At 39.6% G+C, this 27,016-nt stretch overlaps 1 protein-coding gene across 10 annotated transcripts in view; it reads right to left on the reverse strand.

Moving 5' to 3' along the window:
- SUGCT (succinyl-CoA:glutarate-CoA transferase) overlaps positions 1 to 27,016 on the reverse strand; it is a 748,045-nt gene that overhangs the window by 607,921 nt on the left and 113,108 nt on the right. For 6 of the 10 annotated variants that reach the window (XR_013415382.1, XR_013415381.1, XM_077996910.1 and 3 more), the window contains one exon: positions 22,799 to 22,891. The exons of the other annotated variants lie outside the window; for them this stretch is intronic. Coding sequence is in view for 4 of the 6 variants with exons in the window: in XM_077996910.1 (XP_077853036.1) it covers positions 22,799 to 22,891 (93 nt within the window). In the remaining 2 variants the exon portion in view is untranslated. The remainder of the gene's footprint in view (positions 1 to 22,798; positions 22,892 to 27,016) is intronic. 10 annotated transcript variants of the gene reach the window in all.

Genomic DNA, 27,016 nt, shown 5'->3' on the forward strand with positions numbered 1-27,016 from the left:
GACCTCGTGATCTGACCGCCTTGGCCTCCCAAAGTGCTGGGATTACAGGCGTGAGTCATCATGCCCAGCCCCCAATGGGTTATTTTCTTATACTTTGTCATCCCCCATTCATTCATATATTCAAAAACTCACTAAAAGTAGAAGTTGACCAATAGTGGAAAAACCAGTCAAATGCGAATAAGGCACAGTTTAGATAAAAGAATTGTATCAGTGATAATTTCTTAGTTTTGATCATAGCTCTACAGTTTTGAAAACATTAACATTAAAGGAAATGGGGTGAAGAATATAGGCACTCTATTATTTGTGCAATTTTTTTGATAGGTATAAAACTATTTCAGGCCAGGTGCAGTGCTCACGCCTGTAATCCCAGCACTTTGGGAGGCTGAGGTGGGCGGATCACCTGAGGTTGGGAGCTCGAGACCAGCTTGACCAACATAGAGAAACTCCGTCTCTAATAAAAGTACAAAATTAGCTGGGCATGGTAGCGAGCGCCTGTAATCCCAGCTACTCAGGAGGCTGAAGCAGGAGAATCACTTGAATCCGGGAGGTGGAGGTTGCAGTGAGCCAAGGTCGTGCCATTGCACTCCAGCCTGAGAAACAAGAGCAAAACTCCACCTTAAAAAAAGAAAGAAAGAAAAAAAGAAACTATTTCAAAATTAAAAAGTCAAAAAGTAAAACCTGAAATTCTTTCTTTAAAAAATGATAATTTTGAAATGGCAGAAATGGTTTAGTGGTTTTTATTTATTTATTTATTTATTTATTTATTTATTTATTTTGATTATGCAATCTAGAGATTTAAGGGGGAAAACCACACCACTACCTGTGAAGGTTTTTGTTTTTTGTGTTTTGTGTTGTTTTTTGTTTTTTTTGGCGGGGGGTCAGAGTCTTGCTCTGTTGCTCAAGCTGCAGTGCAGGGGCATGATCTCAGCTCATTGCAGCCTCCACCTCCTAGGTTCAAGGGACTCTCTGGCCTCAGTCTCGCAAGTATCTGGGATTACAGGTACATGCCACCATGCCCTGCTAATTTTTATATTTTTAGTAGAGACAGAGTTTCATCCTGTTGGCCTGGTCTCGAACTCATGGCTTCAAGTGATCCAGCCACCTTGCCCTCCCAAAGTATTGGGATAACAGATGTGAGCCACCATGCTTGGCCCGTCTCAACTTCCCAAAGTGGTGGCATTACAGGCCTGAGTCACTGCTCCCAGCCAAAGGTTTTTTTGTTGTTGTTTCCTTTACATCCCGATCTCTTAAATCACAAAATTAAGTATTTTTAAAAATTACTTTCACACACAATTTAAGAATTTTTTAACATTTTTACTCATTTCTCTATGCTCTTCTCACTACATTCAGAGCTTGTCAAATGAAATAGGGAAAGAAAAAGGAAAGAAATGAGAGAAGGAAGAAAAGAAGGAGGGGGAGGGAGGGACAGCATGAAAAAAAATCATGTGTTTTTCTAAGTTTCTAAAATCTTGTTTTGTTAAAAAGTACATCGAAGCTGTAAATCAATTTGGGCATATGTTCAATAAAGAAGCATGAATTTGAAAAGTCGCCAAGCATTTTTCTCTTGTTACATTACTGAACCTAATTACTTCATAAAACAACAAAAGTGTTAAAATTTTTTTAAGTAGTTGGCTTCATTTCTAAAATAAAAAATCATTCTTAAATGTATCTGTGTCCCTATGTCATATCTTTATTTCATACTGAGTCATTCATTATACTAATGTAATCTACAGAAATTTTGTTTATGTCCTGGGGCACACAAACTTTTTAATAAACTACTTTCCAAAATATAAATTTTTCTACCATTTACTAACCACATAACCTTTGGAGAAGTTCTTGGCCTTTCTTAGTTTTTTTCTCAGTTGTCAAATATGAGTAATGACAAAACCTACTTCAGCATTTGGTATGAGAATTAAGTAAGAAAAGGTGTATAAAAGCACTTTATGAAGGTAAAAGGCTGCACAAATGAGACTTTTTATAAGATACTTGGTGTGATGACGGGACACCCGTCAGAATGACTTCGCAATAGTGCAGGGCAGAGAGATGAGATGAGAATCTCAATCAAGGACAAGTGGAGGTCATGGATTCAAGAGATACTTAGAAACTTGAATTCAGAGACTTTGATTATTGATCAGTTGGGAAGAGTAAAAAATAAAATAAATTTGGGGAAACAATCAACAGGAAATTAAGTTTCTTAATATGAAGGTAGTATTTTCATTGTTAAAACCACCATTCTCAAGACTTGTAGCCCTAACGAGTGGAAAACGGTCTTTAGTGGAATTGCAAGCATAGAGAACAAAGAACGGAATATTCAGATCAAATGAAGGTTTCCGTGCACATAGAACACGAGTCCTCACAGTCACTGCATTCACACTTCATGGGCACAGACTCTGCAACTACACAGCATCTGAACCTTCTGTTCTAAACACACACTCTACTTGAACCACTAATTGATACTAAAAATACGCTTACAGACATTCACATACAAATTTCCACAAACTAACATTCCCCTACTTGAAGGAAATTCCATTTACTAACTCAAAACACTGAACTCCACTCCTTTCACTGCCTCATCTATAAATAGGCATAACAAAGTCTGTTACTTATGTACCTCAGTAACACTATGGAGTCCTCCAGTCTAAATCACACTATTTTAGAACTTGAAAGGATCCTGTAGTTCAATCCTCTTATCAGTAAAGGTAAACAAACAGGAAACTACACGAGTTGTTTAGAGATCAGCATCTACTAATTACTGACTAACAGAGCCCTAATAAGACAGAGAAAAGAGTCTTAACACTACAAGGCACTAAATTTAGGCTATAAGTGGTGAATAATCCCAACAAGAGAAAGGTCTTTACATTGCAGACTAGAATAGGCAGATCATTTTTCTTCATTACACCCTGAAAGACTCGAAGCTCCCAGCTCACTCCTCACCCATACACCTCCAGCTAAATCTCAACAAACCACAAGCCAGAAAGAAAAAAAAATGACAAATTGAGACCCCAGAAGAAAGGAAGAAAAAAGAAAGACTGAGAGGAAAGGGAAAGAAGAAAGCAAAAATTCTCTCTGATCTTCATCGCAGGTGGACTCACCATATTAGCCAGGCAACTCAAGGGAAAATGTAACAAAGTGATTTGTGTCATTCTCTGGATCCCTTGTAAGTGCCTGATTATCTAATATTATTAATGTCTTTGTGATACTATACTAAAATTTTCTGCCATTCCAAACATGAAAAGTATAACTTGGAGGTACTGAACTTATAGATCATAACATCATATAGTCAAGTTTTAAAAGCAGCATCTAATTTACTCTACACAAGGCTTACAAGCAAGCAATCCTTGTTACAGATGAGGAGCTAAGGAAGAGTCAATTTAAGTAAATACTGTGAGATGTTAAGTAGCAAAGTCAAGATGAGACCCCAGATCAACTGATCCAAAAACTGCTGTCTATACCACATTGCTGGATTCAAATGCCTTCCTCAAGCCTTCATGATCGGTTTGGATTAAATATTTTGTATTTAGTAAACTAGTAAGAAGCTGTATTCGGATCTCTTTCACATCTGTAACGTATATGCTTCCAACATCATGTTTTTCAAAGTGCTTTAACACATGATGTCACATTTAACACTAAAAGATAATTTTATAACTACCAGTATTATCACCATTTTACAATTCATGAAAAAAATATTTAGGCTGGGCACCGTGGCTCATGCCTGGAATCCCAACATTTTGGGAGGCCAAGGTGGGCACATCACTTAAAGTCAGGAGTTCAGGACAAGCCTAGCCAACATGGTGAAACCCCATCTCTTCTAAAAATACAAAAATTAGACAGATATGGTGGCACGCACCTGTGATTTCAGCTACTGGGGAGGCTGAGGCAGCAGAATTGCCTGAAACCAGGAGGCGGAGTTTGCAGTGAGCTGAGATGGCACCACTGCACTTCAGGCTGGATGACAGAGCAAGACTCTGTCTCAAAACAAAGAAATATTTAGACAATAAATTAACTTGCCAAAGTCACAGAGAGTAAATGATACAAGCAGAACTCAGGAATTCTGATCCAAAAGCTTCTGTTCTTTTTGCTACCATCTTTTCTCCATATATTGTTTTATTATACATCAATATTCCTCATCTTTCCTTTTCAGACAATCACTAAAGAGCAAAAATTGTAAATGTGTGAGTTAATTTGTCATTTCTACAACTGCAGTCAAGAAATGATTGGCCCTAATGTGGTATGGCTTGTTCTTTGCAACTCAAGTGAACTGCAAACAATCTAATGCACCTACAGAGAAACATACTTTTATCACTCAGAGATCAGGCAGGATGGGCACGTTCAGGGAGGTATGGCCATAGATGCTTTTACCATCTGAATAATGTAAACCAAAACTTTTTTCAAAAAATAATTGAAAGAGTCAATTCACTGGCAGCCTACATTGAAAAATACACAAACCCACAAATTTCCGAAAATGCCTTAATACTCCAATCACACTATATTCTTGTCTAGTGACTGAAAACCATCTCAATCATTTTTACCAAGCTCCCACAGTGAGATGCCCAAAATATCATCTAGTCTGGCTGTCCTCATGAGTTTAAATAGAGTAAGACTGGGAGAAAATGAAATGTAAGGTTGGAAAATTATGATATTTTAAGGAATAGACTAAGAAATAATTTCAAAAATTATTTTACATCTTTCCATGCTGCTCTTCAAGAAAAAGTTTCTTAGTTATAGTTCCTGTGCTACAGCTTTCTGCACTGATGGATCAGAGGGTAGAAAGAACAAATGTAAAAGTCAATGGCTCCAACTTCTGAAACAAAACAACATTTATATCCACTAAGATCTGCGTATAAAAAATCCTGCATTGAATAGGCATCCTCTGAACTCAGTCTGTAAAAAACTTTTAAAGAGATATTTGGTCTAACTCCCTGACTTTAGGTAGGTAAATTTCTAAGTCATCTAGGAGAGATGCTCATCTCTCTCTTTAAATATCTCCAGAAAACCGAGAATGGTTACTGAGTGTCTCTTACATGCCAGGCAAGCACTACAAGGGTGAAAGGAGCTAACATTGTTTCCTCCGTGTTTGTCTACACATTATCTCATTGAATCTTAGTACATGTTTCAGAATACTTGTTAGTATTCTCATTTTCACAAGTGAAAAAAATAACGAGGCTGAGAGATGTTAACTGGGACTAAGATTCCAAGCCAGGACTGTCTGAAGGCCCAAGATCTTGCTACTCCATCATGCTAATAGAAAATGCGTGACCTGAACCTATTTATTTATCTATTGCAAGATTCATTACCCTAGTGGTCACAGTTCTTCATTAGGTAACTAAAACCTCTTCTCTGATATGAGCTAATATTCTCTTATTCAACGTTCTATGAATAACAACAATAACTGCTCCACATCTTCCCCATAAAAATAGATTAAAACAGACATCAAATCATCTATTTGCCTTATCCAAGGCAAACAACTCCAGTCCCTATAGACTTTCACTGGAGAAAATCTACTTTATATCCCTGAAATACTTTTGGACTTTTTTCTTCTCCAATTATAACAACTTTTTCAAAGCATTATGACTCAAATGAACACAACACTCTGAAAAGTAACAGAGATAGAAGGACAAAAAAAAAATGTTGGGGTGGGGTTCCTTTCTTTAATAAAATTCAGAAAGTAAAAACAGGTCAGACATGGTGGCTCACACCTGTAATCCCAGCACTTTGGGAGGCCAAGGCGGGTGGATCACCTGAGGTCAGGAATTCAAGACCAGCCTGGCGAACTGAAAATACAAAAATTAGCCACGCGTGGTGGCACGCACCTGTAGTCCCAGCTACTTGGGAGGCTGAGGCACGAGAATTTATTGAACCCAGAAGACAGAGGTTGCAGTAAGCCGAGATCACTCCATTGCACTCCAGCCTGGGCAACAGAGTGAGACACCATCTCAAAACAAAACAAAATGAAACAAAACAAAAAAGTTTTTTAATCCCTACCTCAAAGCTGAATATTTTTTCCCAACATCTGTACCATATTTTTTCCAAATATTCACAACCCAGAAATTCTCGGTTCACATTATCTGAGTACAAGGTTTTACCTAAAAAGAAAGGCTCTCCTTTTAAGCATGTAGCTTAAAGAACTCTAGACGGAATCAAGTGCCATAGCTATGGCTACCATGTAGCAGCTTCTTATAATCAAACTGAAGCAGAATGTTTCCTAGAACAATTAAAGATTCCAAATTCATATATGGCAAATAATCAATAAGCACCAACTCCATGGTGGGTCTGTGTTATATTCTAGATGTACAAAAGGAATGTCCCAAAGACTTTCTCTCAATTCAGCCACTAATATTCTAAAGAGGAAGACAAACAGATATATATTAGCAGCATAAGTACAAACATACAGAAGCACAGAGGAAAAAAAGGGTAAAACAAATCTAACAGAGTTAAGAACCATGTCATAAAGGATGGAGAGAAATCCTGCACACCTAGTAGTGCTCTCAGTAGAAGCACTATTGGCATTTTGCAAGAAAAATTTAGATTCATGGGCCTGTTCCATACATTAAGGATGTTTAATTCATACCCAAGCACTAGTGTCAATAACAAATGAAATATCCCACATATCATTTTAAATTTCCCTAGAGTTTTACTATCTCCAAATGAAAACCATTGCTAGAGCCTAGGATACTTCAAGCTCAGAACTGACATAGTGACCAGACCCACTATCCTATTGCTTCTTAATTATGAACAGTAGCAGGGAAAGTGAAGCTAGGAGTTCAATGACTAAATAAATGAGTGAAAGTGTTTAAAATGTCAAAAGACCTAATAAGGTCAAGAAATTTGTGATATAAAAGATGCAATTAGAGAATAAAACCAAAAATAGAATCTTCACAAATAACGCAAAATACAAAATGTGGATATATGAGTGGGTTGAGCAAATGAATGTTGGTAAGTAAAGATAACCATACAACTGGCATCTAAATAAGACTACAGAGAGGCGGAGCAAGATGGCTGAATAGGAACAGCTCCAGTCTCCAGCTCCTAGCGCGGGCGACACAGAAGACAGGTGATTTCTGCATTATCAACTGAGGTACTGGGTTCATCTCACTGGGGAGTGCCAGACAATCGGTGCTGGTCAGCTGTTGCAGCCGATCAGCCAGAGCTGAAGCAGGGCGAGGCATCCCCTCACCTGGGAAGCGCAAGGGGGAAGGGAATCCCTTTTCCTAGCCAGGGGAACTGAGACACGAAACACCTGGAAAATCGGGTAACACCCACCCCAATACTGCGCTTTAAGCAAACGGGCACACCAGGAGATTATATCCCACACCTGGCCGGGAGGGTCCCACGCCCACGGAGCCTTCCTCATTGTTAGCACAGCAGTCTGCCATCTAACCGCAAGGCAGCAGCCAGGCTGGGGGAGGGGCACCCACCATTGCTGAGGCTTAAGTAGGTAAACAAAGCCCTGGGAAGATCGAACTGGGTGGAGCTCACAGCAGCTCAAGGAGGCCTGCCAGTCTCTGTAGACTCTACCTCTGGGGACACGGCACAGCTCAACAACAACAACAACAAAAAGCAGCAGAAACCTCTGCAGACGCAAGCGACTCTGTCTGACAGCTTTGAAGAGAGCGGTGGAGCTCCCAACACGGAGGTTGAGATCTGAGAACAGACAGACTGCCTGCTCAAGTGGGTTCCTGACCCCTGAGTAGCCTAACTGGGAGACATCCTCCACTAGGGGCAGACCAACACCCCACACCTCACGCAGTGGAGTACATCCCTGAGAGGAAGCTTCCAAAGCAAGAATCAGACAGGTACACTTGCTGTTCAGCAGTATTATATCTTCTGCAGCCTCTGCTGCTGAAACCCAGGCAAACAGGATCTGGAGTGGACCTCAAGCAATCTCCAACAGACCTACAGCTGAGGGTCCTGACTGTTAGAAGGAAAACTAACAAACAGAAAGGACACCCACACCAAAACCCCATCATCAAAGACCAGAGGCAGATAAAACCACAAAGATGGGGAAAAAGCAGGGCAGAAAAGCTGGAAATTCAAAAAATAAGAGCGCATCTCTACCTCCAAAGGAACGCAGCTTATCGCCAGCAACGGATCAAAGCTGGACGGAGAATGACTTTGATGAGATGAGAGAAGAAGGCTTCAGTCCATCAAACTTCTCAGAGCTAAAGGAGGAATTACATACCTAGCGCAAAGAAACTAAAAATCATGAAAAAAGAGTAGAAGAATTGATAACCAGAATAATTAATGCAGAGAAGGCCATGAACGAACGGACAGAGATGAAAACCATGACACGAGAAATACGTGACAAATGCACAAGCTTCAGTAACCGACTCGATCAACTGGAAGAAAGAGTATCTGCGATTGAGGATCAAATGAATGAAATGAAGCGAGAAGAGAAACCAAAAGAAAAAAGAAGAAAAAGAAATGAACAAAGCCTGCAAGAAGTATGGGATTATGTAAAAAGACCAAATCTACGTCTGATTGGGGTGCCTGAAAGTGAGGGGGAAAATGGAACCAAGTTGGAAAACACTCTTCAGGATATCATCCAGGAGAACTTCCCCAACCTAGTAGGGCAGGCCAACATTCAAATTCAGGAAATACAGAGAACGCCACAAAGATACTCCTCGAGAAGAGCAACTCCAAGACGCATAATTGCCAGATTCACCAAAGTTGAAATAAAGGAAAAAATCTTAAGGGCAGCCAGAGAGAAAGGTCGGGTTACCCACAAAGGGAAGCCCATCAGACTAACAGCAGACCTCTCGGCAGAAACTCTACAAGCCAGAAGAGAGTGGGGGCCAATACTCAACATTCTTAAAGAAAATAATTTTTAACCCAGAATTTCATATCCAGCCAAACTAAGTTTCATCATAAGTGAAGGAGAAATAAAATCCTTTACAGATAAGCAAATGCTAAGAGATTTTGTCACCACCAGGCCTGCCTTATAAGAGACCCTGAAGGAAGCACTAAACATGGAAAGGAACAACCAGGACCAGCCATTGCAAAAACATGCCAAAATGTAAAGACCATCGAGGCAAGGAAGAAACTGCATCAACTAACGAGCAAAATAACCAGTTAATATCATAATGTCAGGATCAAGTTCATACATAACAATATTAACCTTAAATGTAAATGGACTAAATGCTCCAATTAAAAGACACAGACTGGCAAACTGGATAAAGAGTCAAGACCCATCAGTCTGCTGTATTCAGGAGACCCATCTCACATGCAGAGACATATATAGGCTCAAAATAAAGGGATGAAGGAAGATCTATCAAGCAAATGGAGAACAAAAAAAAGCAGGGGTTGCAAGACTAGTCTCTGATAAAACAGACTTTAAACCATCAAAGATCAAAAGAGACAAAGAAGGCCATTACATAACGGTAAAGGGATCAATTCAACAGGAAGAGCTAACTGTCTTAAATATATATGCACCCAATACAGGAGCACCCAGATTCATAAAGCAAGTCCTTAGAGACTTACAAAGAGACTTAGACTCCCATACAATAATAATGGGAGACTTCAACACCCCACGGTCAACATTAGACAGATCAACGAGACAGAAAGTTAACAAGGATATCCAGGAATTGAACTCATCTCTGCAGCAAGCAGACCTAACAGACATCTACAGAACTCTCCACACCAAATCAACAGAATATACATTCTTCTCAGCACCACATCACACTTATTCCAAAATAGACCACATAATTGGAAGTAAACCACTCCTCAGCAAATGTACAAGAACAGAAATTATAACAAACTGTCTCTCAGACCACAGTGCAATCAAACAAGAACTCAGTACTAAGAAACTCAATCAAAACCACTCAACTACATGGAAACTGAATAACCTGCTCCTGAATGACTACTGGGTACACAACGAAATGAAGGCAGAAATAAAGATGTTCTTTGAAACCAATGAGAACAAAGATACAACATACCAGAATCTCTGGCACACATTTAAAGCAGTGTGTAGAGGGAAATTTATAGCACTAAATGCCCACAAGAGAAAGCAGGAAAGATCTAAAATTGACACTCTAACATCACAATTAAAAGAACTAGAGAAGCAAGAGCAAACACATTCAAAAGCTAGCAGAAGGCAAGAAATAACTAAGATCAGAGCAGAGCTGAAGGAGATAGAGACAAAAAACCCTCCAAAAAAAATCAGTGAATCCAGGAGCTGGTTTTTTGAAAAGATCAACAAAATTGATAGACCACTAGCAAGACTAATAAAGAAGAAAAGAGAGAAGAATCAAATAGACGCAATAAAAAATGACAAAGGGGATATCACCACCGACCCCACAGAAATACAAACTACCATCAGAGAATACTATAAACACCTCTACGCAAATAAACTAGAAAATCTAGAAGAAATGGATAATTTCCTGGACACTTACACTCTCCCAAGACTAAACCAGGAAGAAGCTGAATCCCTGAATAGACCAATAGCAGGCTCTGAAATTGACGCAATAATTGATAGCCTACCAACCAAAAGAAGTCCAGGACCAGATGCATTCACAGTTGAATTCTACCAGAGGTACAAGGAGGAGCTGGTACCATTCCTTCTGAAACTATTCCAATCAATAGAAAAAGAGGGAATCCTCCCTAACTCATTTTATGAGGCCAACATCATCCTGATACCAAAGCCTGGCAGAGACACAACAAAATAAGAGAATTTTAGACCAATATCCCTGATGAACATCGATGCAAAAATCCTCAATAAAATACTGGCAAACCGGATCCAGCAGCACATCAAAAAGCTTATCCACCATGATCAAGTGGGCTTCATCCCTGGGATGCAAGGCTGGTTCAACCTACGCAAATCAATAAACGTAATCCAGCATATAAACAGAACCAAAGACAAAAACCACATGATTATCTCAATAGATGCAGAAAAGGCCTTTGACAAAATTCAACAGCCCTTCATGCTAAAAACTCTCAATAAATTTGGTATTGATGGAATGTATCTCAAAATCATAAGAGCTATTTATGACAAACCCACAGCCAATATCATACTGAATGGGCAAAAACTGGAAAAATTCCCTTTGAAAACTGGCACAAGACAGGGATGCCCTCTCTCACCACTCCTATTCAACATAGTGTTGGAAGTTCTGGCTAGGGCAATCAGGCAAGAGAAAGAAATCAAGGGTATTCAGTTAGGAAAAGAAGAAGTCAAATTGTCCCTGTTTGCAGATGACATGATTGTATATTTAGAAAACCCCATTGTCTCAGCCCAAAATCTCCTTAAGCTGATAAGCAACCTCAGCAAAGTCTCAGGATACAAAATCAATGTGCAAAAATCACAAGCATTCTTATACACCAGTAACAGACAAACAGAGAGCCAAATCATGAAAGAACTTCCATTCACAATTGCTTCAAAGAGAATAAAATACCTAGGAATCCAACTTACAAGGGATGTAAAGGACCTCTTCAAGGAGAACTACAAACCACTGTTCAGTAAAATAAAAGAGGACATAAACAAATGGAAGAACATACCATGCTCATGGATAGGAAGAATCAATATCGTGAAAATGGCCATATTGCCCAAGGTAATTTATAGATTCAATGCCATCCCTATCAAGCTACCAATGAGTTTCTTCACAGAATTGGAAAAAACTGCCTTAAAGTTCATATGGAACCAAAAAAGAGCCCGCATCTCCAAGACAATCCTAAGTCAAAAGAACAAAGCTGGAGGCATCACGCTACCTGACTTCAAACTATACTACAGGGCTACAGTAACCAACAGCATGGTACTGGTACCAAAACAGAGATGTAGACCAATGGAACAGAACAGAGCCCTCAGAAATAATACCACACATCTACAGCCATCTGATCTTTGACAAACCTGACAAAAACAAGAAATGGGGAAAGGATTCCCTATTTAATACATGGTGCTGGGAAAATTGGCTAGCCATAAGTAGAAAGCTGAAACTGGATCCTTTCCTTACTCCTTATACGAAAATTAATTCAAGATGGATTAGAGACTTAAACGTTAGACCTAATACCATAAAAACCCTAGAAGAAAACCTAGGTAATACCATTCAGGACATAGGCATGGGCAAGGACTTCATGTCTAAAACACCAAAAGCAACGGCAACAAAAGCCAAAATTGACAAATGGGATCTCATTAAACTAAAGAACTTCCGCACAGCAAAAGAAACTACCATCAGAGTGAACAGGCAACCCACAGAATGGGAGAAAATTTTTGCAACCTACTCATCAGACAAAGGGCTAATATCCAGAACCTACAAAGAACTCAAACAAATTTACAAGAAGAAAACAAACAACCCCATCAAAAAGTGGGCAAAGGATATGAACAGACATTTCTCAAAAGAGGACATTCATACAGCCAACAGACACATGAAAAAATGCTCATCATCACTCGCCATCAGAGAAATGCAAATCAAAACCACAATGAGATACCATCTCACACCAGTTAGAATGGCAATCATTAAAAAGTCAGGAAACAACAGGTGCTGGAGAGGATGTGGAGAAATAGGAACACTTTTACACTGTTGGTGGGATTGTAAACTAGTTCAACCATTATGGAAAACAGTATGGCGATTCCTCAAGGATCTAGAACTAGAAGTACCATATGACCTAGCCATCCCATTACTAGGTATATACCCAAAGGATTATAAATCATGCTGCTATAAAGACACATGCACACGTATGTTTATTGTGGCACTATTCACAATAGCAAAGACTTGGAATCAACCCAAATGTCCATCAGTGACAGACTGGATTAAGAAAATGTGGCACATATACACCATGGAATACTATGCAGCCATAAAAAAAAGGATGAGTTTGTGTCCTTTGTAGGGACATGGATGCAGCTGGAAACCATCATTCTCAGCAAACTATCGCAAGAACAGAAAACCAAACACCGCATGTTCTCACTTATAGGTGGGAACTGAACAATGAGATCACTTGGACTCGGGAAGGGGAATATCACACACCGGGGCCTATCACGGGGCGGGGGGAGGGGGGAGGGATTGCATTGGGAGTTATACCTGATGTAAATGACGAGTTGTTGGGTGCTGACGAGTTGATGGGTGCAGCACACCAACATGGCACAAGTATACATATGTAACAAACCTGCACGTTATGCACATGTACCCTAGAACTTAAAGTATAATAAAAAATAATAATAAATAAATAAATAAAAAATAAAAAAATAAATATCCTTTAAAAATTTGGGGTGAAAAAGTAAAAAAAAAAAAAAGACTACAAATTACAGCATGGTTTCACATATACCTCATGTGATGCTGCACCATCACTTTACAACCATGTATTTGTTCTTTTATTATATATATGTACTGTGTACAACATAGTTTGAAACATATGCACATTGTAAAATGGCTCCATCAAGCTAATTAACAAATGCATTACTTCATATACTTTTATTTTATTATGATAACACTTAAAAATCTGCTTTCTTAGAGATTTTCAGGATTATAATACAGCCATCCCGTGGTATATGCAGAAATCTGCATATCCACAGTTGGCCCTGCAGAACACAAATAAATACAAAATTGACCCTCAGTATATATGTATCCCTCAATCTGCATTTGACTGAAAAAACTCCACATGCAAGTGGGCCCGCACGGTTCAAATTTATGTTATTCAAGGGTCAACTGTACATTAAATATAGTAACTATATTGTACAATAGATCTCTTGAACTTATTCCTCCTAGTTAAATTTTTATATCCTTTGACCAACATTTCCTTAACCTGCCCTCCTCCCCAGGACTCTGGTAACCACCATTCTACTCTTTACATCTATAAGTTAGACATTTTCAGATGCCATATATAAGTGAGGTCATGTGGTGTTTATCTTCTGTGCCTGGCTTATTTCACTTAGAATAATGTCCTTCAGGTTCACTTATGTTGTAACATGTGACAAGAATTCCTTGTTTTTTCTAAGGTTGAATAGTATTCCATTGCATACATATACCATGTTTCTTTATCCATTTATTCATTCATTTGTGGACACTTAAGTTGACGTTGTAATGAACATAGGAGTGCATATATTTCTTCCACATTACTGATTTCATTTCGCTTGTGTACATGCCCAGTGGTGGGGCTGCTGGATCATATAGTTGTTCTACTTTTAATTTTTTGAAGAACCTCCATACTGCTTTCCATAATGGCCACATTAATTTACACAGCCACTAACAGCCATCACTTTACAACTTTACAATTACCAGTTAAAAAACATATTTTCCCGACCAGGCGTGGTTGCTCAACGCCTGTAATACCAGCACTTTGGGAGGCAGAGGTGAGTGGATCACAAGGTCAGGAGTTCGAGACCAGCCTGACCAACAAGGTGAAACTCCATCTGTACTAAAAACACAAAAATTAGCCGGGCGTGGTTGCACGCTCCTGTAACCCCAGCTACTCAGGAGGCTGAGGCAGGATAATTGCTTGAACCCAGGAGGTGGAGGTTGCAATGAGCCAAGATCGTGCCATTGCACCCTGGGCGACAGAGTGAGACTCCATCTCAAAAAAAAAAAAAAAATCAAAAACATATTTTCCCTATTTTACAGATGGAAAAACTGAAGTTAGAGAATTTGTCTAATGTTACACCAAATGATGGAATGAAAATTCAAACCCAGGTTTTCTGATTCCTATGACTGTTCAATAAAGATGTTAAATAGGTCTTCAATGAAAATGCTAAAACTGCTCAAAGTTAATGAAAGGACATGAACTTAAGAAGAAAACTGTAAGAGTCAAGGTTCTCAGATAACATGGCAGAGGAGAGAAAAGGCCAGGATGTTTGTTATCTATGACGGTGGGAAAGAGAGTATGTGCCTAGATTTTAGAAGTAGAGTGGATGTTGGCATAGGTTGTGGAACCATGACTAGATGTCAAGGTAGACAGCAAGAAGCCTGGGACACCATCCCTGGTTCAGTGTTTGCAGAAAGTGGAGTAGCCAGGAACGAGCATCTTCCAATTGAGAATAACTTAAAACCATTATCCCAATCTATACTATAGATTTCTATATTGTTTATGTATACTTAAATTTCCTTTTTTTTTTTTTTGAGACATAGTCTTGCCCTGTCACGCAGGCTGGAGTACAGTGACGTGATCTCAGCTCACTACAACCTCCACCTCCCGGATTCAAGTGATTCTCCCGCCTCAGCCTCCCGAATAACTGGGATTACAGGCACCCACCATCATGCCCGGCTAATTTTTGTATTTTTGTAGAGACGGGGTTTATCCATGTTGGCCAGGCAGGTCCTGAACTCCTGAACTCAGGTGATCTGCTGGCCCCGGCCTCCCTAGGTGCTAGGATGACATGCATGAGCCACTGTGCCCAGGCTCAGCGTGTTATTTTCAAAGCTTTTGTTGAGCCAGGCAAAAATAAACCATCTCTTACCTAATCCTTCTAACAGTATTCTCTTCTCTTGCAATTTGTAGACAAGTTCAAAGTGAAGACATATCCTTTCATTACTATTCTTTTTCAAACTTTAAAGCAAATATTTTGTTTGGGTCATTTAAAAACTAAAGGATCATTACCATAAATGTGCTAAATTATTGAAAAATAACTTTTTTCTATAAAAAAAGAACAAGTACATTTTACTTAAAAGGCATTTGGATTATAGAAAGAGAAATACAACAGAAGTAAAACCTGACATTTACAGAAGATTGCATGACCTTTTACAAAATAAATAAATTTTTGGCCAGGCGCGGTGGTTTATACCTGTAATTCCAGCACTTTGGGAGGCTGAGGCAGGCGGATCACCTGAGGTCAGGAGTTCGAGACCAGCCTGGCCAACATGGTGAAACCCCGTCTCTACTAAAAAATATAAAACTTAGCTGGGCGTGGTGGTGAGCACCTGTAATCCCAGCTACTCAGGAGGATGAGGCACAAGAATCACTTGAACTCAGGTGGCAGAGGTTGCTGTGAGCCGAGATCGCACTACTGAACTCCAGCCTAGATGACAGAATGAGACTCTGCCACAAAAAAATAAATAAGTAAATAAATAAATAAATAAACTTTTAACAAGCATTAGATATTTCAGAATAAGACATAATCCTTCTAAAATGAAATACTTTCTATGAAAAAAAGAAACTTACCTCAAATAAGGGAGTCCCTTTTCCCCAAAAGATATAAAAATTATTTCTTGAAAAAACAGGATTAATTGTATGGGTGTATGTGTGTGTGTGTGTGAAATCTTTCACTAGCAATCTGTTTTAGAAAAGAGGTTTTAGAGGAATTTCAAGATTTTGCTTTCCAATGTAAATTTCACAGATAACTCTTGTCTTGGCTTTCCTTCCATTTAGGGGCCAAATATAAGAAAAACAAAGTAGAACTACCTAGTGATATAACTTTTATGAAATAACAACTGAAATATCATATGAGCTTCAATAACAAATATCCACAGTGTTAATGTCAGTCACTGGGATTGAGTCTACAAATCCAATTCTAGCTGAACGAACTAAACTAAACTAAATTGAGCAGTCAATTCAGTCAACCAACAAATAAGTTACATAAAGGTAGAAAAACATGCTTGTTTATTTTCTCTATCTTTATTTGCAGGTTCCCTGAACTAACTAAGAATCTAGTTATTTTAAAACATGTAGGCCGGGTGTGGTGGCTCATGCCTGTAATCCCAGCACTTTTGGAGGCCGAGGTGGGCAGATCACCTGAGGTCAGGAGTTCCAGACCAGCCTGTCCAAAACGGCGAAACCCCCTCTCTACCAAAAATAGAAAAATCAGCCGTGTGTGGTGGCTCTGTACAGCCACCAGGACGCGGAGGTTGCAGTGAGCCCAGATGGAGCCAATGCACTCCAGCCTGGGTGATGGAGCAAGACTCCACCTCAAAAAAAAAAAAAAAAAAAAAAAGTAAATATATTTACACATTCGATCAAACAATATGTGAGTGCCAATTATGTTCCAGGCATTGTTCTAGATTTGGGGGGCACGGTACAGCCAGTCCCTGCCTTCATAAAGCTTACATCTTAAAGGTAGATAAAGAAAGTAACTAATAAGAATGAAATATAATTTCACACATGAAGATGACGGCTATGAAGAAAACTAAAGGAAGATAAGGAGCTGGAGAATAACTGGAAACATTGTGAGGATGGGCGGACAACCTAAAAGGGATGTCACCCTTTCAGGACTGAACCTCAATTAGTAGTACACTAAATCAAGTATTCCATTTATTGACCACATACTGTTATTCAGAGATGTTAATAGGTATCATCTTCACAACAACCATGAGAAATAGGTATGTTATCCCCATTTCACAGATGAAAAAAGGGAGGTTCACAGTAATTTGTCTAAATAGCTTGTCTAAATTTGCACAGATAATAAATGGCAGAGCCTGCATTCAAATGCTATGTAACTCCAAACCCCATGTTCTTTGCACTGTATCACACAATCGCTGATAAAAATCAAAATGACCTCACTATTTCCAAAGTTATATTTCCACAGTTATATTATTCATTAGCTTTAATAAATTTTAGCCTTTCATGGTGGCTCGCACCTGTAATCCCAGCACTTTGGGAGGCTGAGGTGGAGGAACATTTGAGCCCAGGGGTTCAAGACCACTCTGGGCAACATAGTAGATCTCCATCTCTATAAAAACTGAAAAAAATTAGCCAGGCCTGGTGGCAAGTGTGTATAGTCCCAGCTAGTTAGGAGGCTGAGGTGGGAGGATCCTTTGAGCCCCGGAGTTCGAGGCCACAGTGAGCCATGACTGCACTATTGCACTCCAGCCTGGGTGACACAGCAAGACCCTGTTTCAAAAAATAAAACAAGTTTTTATAAACCAAATCCCTATTATATACCATATTCCTGAGAGTTGATAGAAAATAAAAAGAATTGTAAGTTATTAATATTAATTCTTGAAATGTAGTACTTTCAGGATGACTATCATTTCTGAAATAGTTGTATGTGAAAATTCTTAGTAAAATTTGTTCTGTTTCACAAAATATCTTACATTGTTTGAAAGGTACACCAAAACATTTATCACAATAAAAACCAGAGTTTTTTGGGCCAGGCACAGTGGCTCATGCCTGTAATCCCAGCACTTTGGAAGGCTGAGGCAGGCAGATCGCTTGAGCCCAGGAGTTAGAGAGCAGCCTAGGTAACAAAAAACTCCTAGCTAACAAAAAATTAGCCAGGCATGATGGGGCGTGCCTATACCCCAGCTACCTGGGAGGCTGAGGTGGGAGGATCACTTCAACCCAGGAGGTCGACGCTGCAGTGACTGTGCCACTGTACTCCAACCTGGGCAACAGAATGAGATCCTGTCTCAAAAAAAAAAAAAAAACTATAGTTTATCAACTCATAGTTTATCTTAAGATTTTTTTATCTTGAAATCTTTATATGATCTATAGAAGTATAATTTTAACAAATAATATGTTAAGTACATCATTTCATTCATATAGAAGTAATACTGAAAATCTCTTCAGTTTTCTGGTGGTGAACAAACACATTAAGGCAGAATTCTACCAACACATTTTTTCTCAAAAACATCTCTACTTATTTCTTTCTTTGTTTTTTTTATGTTTCCTAGGTCATACAAATTGGTCCTATTAACAATCAAAGAAAGGAGAAAAAACTCATGTTATGGACTTGAAAGGATAAAGCCAAGCAAAAGACTGAAGTGCTGCCTGTGTGGAGAGCACCTCATTGCTCCTTCCTTACCAAGCCAATACTGAAGGGAAGAAAGGCCAGTAGACTGAATCTAAATTATCCTACTAAAAATCTCTAAGAGGGGGAAAATACAATGAAATAATAAATTAACACTGGGAAAAGTCAACAAAAATACCCTCAAAGGAGAAAGTCTCAGGCCCAGAACCAAGACCAAAGGTGTTGCTAGGATTTGCCACGTACCTTCATGTGGGAGTGGGACACACCCTTGCCAGGGTGGAGGATGCCTAGCATAGGGAATTGGCTGGGGTCTTGGGAAGAGGGCTGACCCCTGAACCCTGTAAGGACAGCACTCAGCCCCGCAAGGCTTGGCCTTCTATGGTACATTCTCTTCAACCTCATCCCACTTCTATGCCTTACCTCAGTCAACTGCCAATTAGTGGATTTATTGTTGCAGTATAGAATCTAAATGTTAGGGAACTTGACTAGAGTTAGGGTATGCAAAGTAAGTAAAAGTACTTGACAGCACTTACTAAGTAAAAGTATTTAAGTATAAAGGTGAAGTAAACTTTGACTAAGTACAAGTAGTTAATCAGCAGTAATTGGGAAGTGAAGAGAGGGAAGATGGAAGGAACGAATGTTCGAATGCTAATCATTTCTCAGAGCATGAAATCAATACATGATGGAACATGCAGGCAATAGTTAAAGAAGAATGAAATGAGGCCAGACACGGTGGCTCACACCTGTAATCCCAGCACTTTGGGAGGCCAGGGCAGATGGATCACAAGGTCAGGAGTTCGAGACCAGCCTGGTCAAGATGGTGAAACCCCCGTCTCCACTAAAACCAAAATTAGCTAGGCACAGTGGCAGGGGCCTCGGGAGGCTGAGACAGGAGTATCACTTGAACCTGGGGGACAGAGGTTGCAATGAGCCAAGATCGCACCACTGCACTCCAGCCTGGGCAACAGAATGAGACCCCGCCTCAAAAAAAACAAAAAGAAAAAAAGAAGAAGAAGCATGAAATGAGCCCATCGTCTTAAGGGTTTTCATAATCTCTCAACCTCCACAGGATCTTTTAGTAATGATTACTTTTGTAAAGAAGAAACTTGCCAAATTGGAGCAATACCCTCTATTTCACTTCAATTAATTGTTCCTCTGTTAAATTCAATTAAATTGTATACTTATTTACTTTAAATTAGCAAGAATGTTATGATCTCATCCTTATAATTTATGTTCATCATATGCTATGAATATGCCAACGTATAAGCATAAACATATGTTGAGATTGATGCTTACCAACTATTAACACTGGGAACTTCTGACTGATGAGGATAATTTGTGACTTTCTTCTCCATTATTTTTGACATTGTCTCAGTTTTATAATAAATACGTATTATATATAAGAATAATTACTTAAAAAAAGAAAAAAAGACAAGATCTTGCTCTGTTCCCCAGGCTGGAGGGCAGTAGCACTATCTTGGTTCACTGCAACCTCTATCTCCTGGGCTCAAGAAATCCTCCCACCTTAGCCTCCAGAGTAGTTGGGACTACAGGCAGGCACCTCCACGTCCTGCTAATTTTTTTGTAATTTTTGTAGTCATGGGGTTTTGCCACGTTGCCCAGGCTGGTCTTGAACTCCTGAACTCAAGCAATCCTCGTGCATCAACCTTCCAAAGTGCCAGGATTACAGGCATGAGTCACCGTGTCTGGCCCAAGAATAATTACTTTTAAAAGTCAATTAAGCCGGGTGCAGTGGCTCACACCTATAATCCCAGCACTTCGGGAGGCCAAGGCAGGCTGATCACCTGAGGTCAGGAGTTCGAGATCAACCTAGCGAACATAGTGAAATCCCATCTCAACTAAAAATACAAAAATTATCTGGGCATGGTAGTGCACGCCTGTAGTCCCAGCTACTCAAGAGGTTGAGGCAGGAGAATCTCATGAACCCAGGAGGCAGAGGTTGCTGTGAGCCAAGATTGCACCACTGCACTCCAGACTGGGTGACAAAGTGAGATTCTGTCACACACACACAGAAAGTCAATTAAAATAAAGTATAAATAAAACTGAGCAGTTAAGTTATTCCACCATTAACTCTGACCCTAATTCTGACTGTAATCAATGGTCAGATATGTTTAAGAAGTGCCATGTTAGAAAGGTGCATGAATTAAGAAAAACTTCATTACTTAACCTAGACTAACCTCTTTTGTTAGTGAACTAATACTTATAATGGTTAAGATTAAAATCAAGGAAATATCCTAAGTCATAAAATAAGAAATATATTTTATATGCGTAAGAACCCATTATTCCTATAATATTTATTAAGCGTGAAGTTCTTTCCTAGGCACTGAAGATGTAGAAATACATGACACCTTTCTTGCAGAATATATTATATAATTTTTTATATATTATATACTTTATTATATTATATGTAATATTTGTATATAATATATTGTGTATATATATAGTTTTTTGGTGGTTTTTTTTTTAGACAAGGTCTCACTCAGTTGTCCAGGCTGGAGTGCAGTGGCAAGATCACGGCTCACTGCAGCCTCTATCTCCTGGGCTCAAGTAATCCTCCCACCTCAGCTGCCTGAGTAGCTGGGACTGCAGGTTCACGCCACAACACCTGGCAAATTTTTAAAATTTTTACTAGAGACAGGGTCTTCCTATGTTGTCCAGACTGGTCTCAAACTCCTAGGCTCAAGCAATCCTCCCACCTTGGCCACCCAAAGTGCTAGGATTACAGGCATAAGCCACCATGTCCAGTCCAGGGAACATATATTTTAACCCATAGCAAATACAGTTGAATTTTTCAGAGAGAGACAGAGAGAGTGAGAGAGAGAGAGAGAGAGAGAGAGAGTATGTGTGTGTGTGTGTGTGTGTGTTGGAAGGGGCCACATCTCTACTTGTTTATTTGCATAGATATTTCTAACTTAAAACACATTTTTATTCTCAAACTTTGCTGATAGGAGTATAAATTGGTTCAATCTTACAAAATACAAATACCTATCAAAAATACAAATGAACTAAACTGTTGACACCACAGCCTCCTTCTAGGGATTTTTCCTAAAGATATAATTGTACATGTGGGGCCAGATGCGATGGCTCATGCCTGAAGCCAAGATCTCACCACTGCACTCTAGCCTGGGCAACAGAGCGAGACTCCATGTCAAAAAAATATAATAATAATAACTGCACATGTAGAAAATTATACGTGCAAGGATGTTCCCTGTAGTGTTACAGTATTAGTAAAATAATGGAAAGAAACTAACTGCCCAGCAAGAGGAGGTTAAATAAACTATGGTACATCCACAGGTATAGACACAATAAAAGCAAGTGCATTGACAATAAGATAATCTCTATGAAATATGATTTAAAATAAAATACAATGCAGAACATTCAGTTTAGGTAACCCTAAAAGTAAGAATCAAAACTATAGGCCGGGCGTGGTGTCTCATGCCTGTAATCCCATCATTTTGGGAGGCTTAGATGGGCAGATCACCTGAGGTCGGGAGACCAGCCTGACCAACATGGAGACACCCTGTCTCTGCTAAAAATACAAAATTAGCCAGGCATGGTGGCGCATGCCTGTAATCCCAGCTACTTGGGAGGCTGAGGCAGGAGAATCACTTGAACCCAGGAGGCAGAGGTTACGGTGAGCCGAGATCATGCTACTGCATTCCAGCCTGGGCAAGAAGAGTGACACTCAGTCTCAAAAAAAGTAAAAAAAAAAACCACAAGAATCAAAACTATAAATCTTCTAGAAGAAAATCTTCAAAACTAAGGGTACGCAAAGATTTCATAAAGAGGACATAAAAGACACTAACCATAAAGAAAATAAATTGACTAATTTGACTTAAATAAAACTTAAAAACACTTATCAAAAGATAGCATTATGATAATAAAATGGCAAGTCACGAACTGGGAGAAAATATCAGCAATGTATACATCTCACAAATATTTGTATCTAGAATATACAAAGAAATCCTTTAAATCACTGAGGAGAAGACTAACACTCCAATAAAAACAATGGAAAGGCCGGAACCTATAGTTCACATAGATACCTAAACGACCACTAAGCATTAAAAAACACATCTTAACTCATCAGGGAATTGCAAATTCAAATCACAATGAGATTCTACTACATACTCACCAAAATGGCTAAAATTTAAAAGACTGGCCAGGCACAGTGACTCCTACCTGTAACCCCAGGACTTTGGGAGGTCCAGGCAGGTGGATCACTTGAGGTTCGGAGTTCAAGACCAGCCTGGCCAACATGGTGAAACATGATCCCTAATAAAATACAAAAAAATTAGCTGGTCATCACGGTGGTTGGGTGCCTGTGATCCCAGCTACTCAGGAAGCTTAGGCAGGAGAATTGCTTGAACCCAAGAGGCAGAGGTTGCAGTGAGCTCAGATCATGCCACTGCACTCCAGCCTGGGCAACAGAGCAAGACTCTCTCAAAAAAAAAAAAAAGTTTGCATTATCAAGAGTTGGTGCAGATAATTAAAACTCTCAAACATTGCTACTAGAGTATAAACTGGTACCATTCTAAAAAACCAGCAGCTTACTAAAGCTAAATATACATCTACCCTGTGACCCATTAGTTTTTCACTTGTAGGTATATACCAAAAGAAATCAATATGCATGTCAAACAAAAGGCATTCAAAAGAAAGTTCAGTTTTATTCACAAAAGGCAAAAACTAAAAACAACTCAAGTGTTGATCAATAGCAATGTGAATACTCTGTGGTATATTCATAAAATGTAATACAATACACACAGTAAAAACACACCACTGATACACACAAAATTGAATGAACATTACAAGCCTTCAATTAGTACAAGCACAGTGGCTCACACCTGTAATCCCAGCAATTTGGGAGGCTGAGGTGGACGGACTGCTAGAGACCAGGAGTTCAAGACAAGCCTGGCCAACATGGCAAAACCCCGTCTCTACCAAAAATACAAAAAAAATAGACAGGCATGGTGATGAGTGCCTGTAATCATCCCCGCTACTTGGGAATCTCAGGCATGAGAATCACTTGAACATTGGAGGCAGAGGTTGCAGTGAGCTGAGATCGCACCACTGCACTCCAGTCTGGGCAACAGAGCAAGACTCCATCTCAAAAAAAAAAAAAAAAAAAAAAAAAAAAAGTCTTCAATTAAGCAAAAGAAATCAGGCATAAATCAGAACATACTAGGCCAGGTGAGGTGGCTCACTTCTGTAATCCCAGCACTTTGGGAGGCCAAGGCAGGCAGATCACTTGAGCCCAGGAGTTCAAGATCACCCCAGTCAACATGGTGAAACCTGATCTCTACCAAAAATACAAAAATCAGCCAGGTGTCATGGCAAGCACCTGTAATCCCAGCTACTCAGGAGGTTGAGGCACAAGAATCACTTGAACCCTGGAGCTGGAGGTTGCAGTGAGCCAAGGTTGCGCTACTACACTCCAGCCTGGATGACAAAGCAAGACTCCATCTCAAAGAGAAAAAAAAAAGAACCTACTTAGAGAAGTTAAGCTAGCATAGAGTATTAGCAGTCAAAAATAGTGGTTATCTCTGGAGGAGGTAGTATTGTTTGGGAATAAAAAAAGAAACTTTCCAGAGTGATGGAAATATACTATATCTTAAACTGAGTAGCATCTATCCAGGTGTATATCTTTTTAAAAAAAAAAATCATCGAACCAAGTCTGGGCATCATGGAGAGACCCCACCTCTACAAAAACTACAAAAATTAGTTGAGCATGATGGCATGTGCTTGTAGTTCCAGCTATTCAGGAGGCTGACATGGGAGGATCGATTGAGCCCTGACTGCAGTGAGCCGTGATCGCACCACTGCACTTCAGCCTGGGCGACAGAGCAAGACTTGTAATGTTTGTAATGCAAAGAAATGATAAATGCTTAAGGTGATGGATACCCCATTTATCCTGATATGAATATTATATACTGTATGCCTCTATCAAAAGATCTTACATACCCCATAAATATATATCTACTATGCCAGACGCTGGGAGGCCCAGGCGGGCGGATCATGAGGTCAGGAGATCGAGACCATCCTGGCTAATACAATGAAACCCCATCTCTACCAAAAATACAAAAAATTAGCCGGGCCTGAGGGCGGACGCCTGTAGTTCCAGCTATGCGGGAGACTGAGACAGGAGAATGGTGTGAACCCGAGAGGCGGGGCTTGCAGTGAGCCGAGATCGCGCCACTGCACTTCAGCCTAGGCGACAGAGCGAGACTCCGTTTCGAAAAAAAAAATATGTATATATATATGTGTGTGTGTGTGTGTGTGTGTGTGTGTGTGTGTGTGTGTTACTATGTACCTACAAAAATTTAAAATTAAAAAAAAAAGTTCATGGCCAGGCGCGGTGGCTCACACCTATAATCCTAGCACTTTGGGAGGCCAAGGCAGGCAGATCACTTGAGGTCAGGAGTTTGAAACCAGCCTGGCCAACATGGTGAAACCCCATCTCTACTAAAAATACCAAAAAAAAATTAGCCGGGCGTGGTGGCAGGTGCCTGTAATGCCAGCTACTTGGGAGGCTGAGGCAGGAGAATTGCTTGAATCTGGGAGGTGACGGTTGTAGTGAGACAAGATCATACGATTGCACTCCAGCCTAGGCAACAAGAGTGAGACTCTGTCTCAATAACAACAACAAAAAAGTTTAAAGAGGAAGACTATTTTGCTTGGTTTTGAATAGAGTATCTCTGGAAAGGTACAAAAAAGAACTGGTAATGTGGATTTCTTCAGAGGAAGAGAATAAGGTGGGATGGGCATAGAGGAAAGGAGATTTGTATTGTGGACTGTTAGACACTCAAGGAAAAAGACCCAGTTTATGTCCCAATGTAATCATACAGAGGACGTTCCTGCTCTCTCTCTCTCAAAAGTGTCCTGGTTTATATGATGAATTATACGGCCCACCTACTTATATATCTTGTGGATTTAGTATTATGTGAATGTATTACCTCTTCAAAAAATAAATAAAATATAAAGTAAGCATAATACGATGCCTTTTGACAGCAATGTAAGAGCAATTTCTCTTTGTGTAATTTTGTTTTTTCTTAGTATTTAAAGGAGGAGATAAATATCTAAGGAGCAATGCTTGTAAACTTGATTTAATCCATCCTGCACACTTGGGCCAAACTAATCTTACGAAGCACAGCTTTCATCATATCACTCCCCTTCTGAAACATTTTCTGAACTTCACTTTGAGCAAACAACCTCCCAACTTCCTTACTTAACCTTGAAGACTTGCCAAAGTAAGGCCTAAAACAACCTTCCCCTTATGTTCTGAAACCTTAACTCTCAGCGCCTCTGTGACTGGCTGATTGTTTTCCCTAAGTCTGCCTGATTCCTTCCTGCTTCTTTGTATTTGTTTCCCACTGTGTGATCTCCCCTGGGAATGTCTAGTAATGTCTTAATCCATCCACATTCTATCTACCTTTCCAGACACCATGCCACTCAAGTCCTACTGCTTCCTTGAAGTCCTACCCTGAACCACATTTATACTTTACATATTTTAATTTTGTTTTGTTTTGTTTTGTTTTGAGACAGAGTCTCACTCAGTCGCCCAGGCTGGAGTGTAGTGGCGCGATCTGGGCTCACAGCAACCTCCGCCTCCCAGGTTCAAGTGATTCTCTTGCCTCAGCCTCCCAAATAGCTGGGATTACAGGAACCTGCCACCGCACCTGGCTAATTTTTGTATTTTTGGTAGAGACAGGGCTTCACCATGTTGGCTAGGATGGTCTCGAAATCCTAACCTAAAGTGATCCATCTGCCTCAGCCTCCCAAAGATTCTGCTGGAATTACAGGCATGAGCCACTGCACTCGGCCTATACATTACATCATCAAGTTGCAATAAAAATTTCTCTCCAACAGATTCAGTGTAAGCCATAAATAGATTCTGAAGATGTTATTAAGTTTTTTAAAATTGTGAAGAGCATTTATTGTACTGGAAACTAGGACACAGAGTTGAATAAGAGGCTATCCCTACCATGGAAGTTCTCAAAGAAACATCTAATAACTGCCATCATATCACCTTGCCCTCATATATCTGCCACTCTCAGCTGCTTGCAAAGAACTGCCTTCATTGTCAGCATCACATATATAGACATATACACACACAAACACACACAGACAAACACACATTCCCAAGTCCCAAGCCTCTAGGATCATCCAAATCATGAGTGTTCCAATGTTGTTAATCTCAAGAAAAAATTAAGGATACTTTATCTTCCAATCTGATGTATTATCTGCAACAAAACATACCACTTAATTTTATTCAGTTTTCTGTTATTTTTATTTTCTAATTTTTCCATACATATACATCTAATCTAGGGAAGGAAATCATTCCTTATAGAGTAACCTATTATGGTACCTAATACAACACTACACGTATGGTCAATATGTCTT

The sequence above is a fragment of the Macaca mulatta genome, chromosome 3 (genome assembly GCF_049350105.2).
Source record: "Macaca mulatta isolate MMU2019108-1 chromosome 3, T2T-MMU8v2.0, whole genome shotgun sequence".
Lineage (NCBI taxonomy): Eukaryota > Metazoa > Chordata > Mammalia > Primates > Cercopithecidae > Macaca > Macaca mulatta.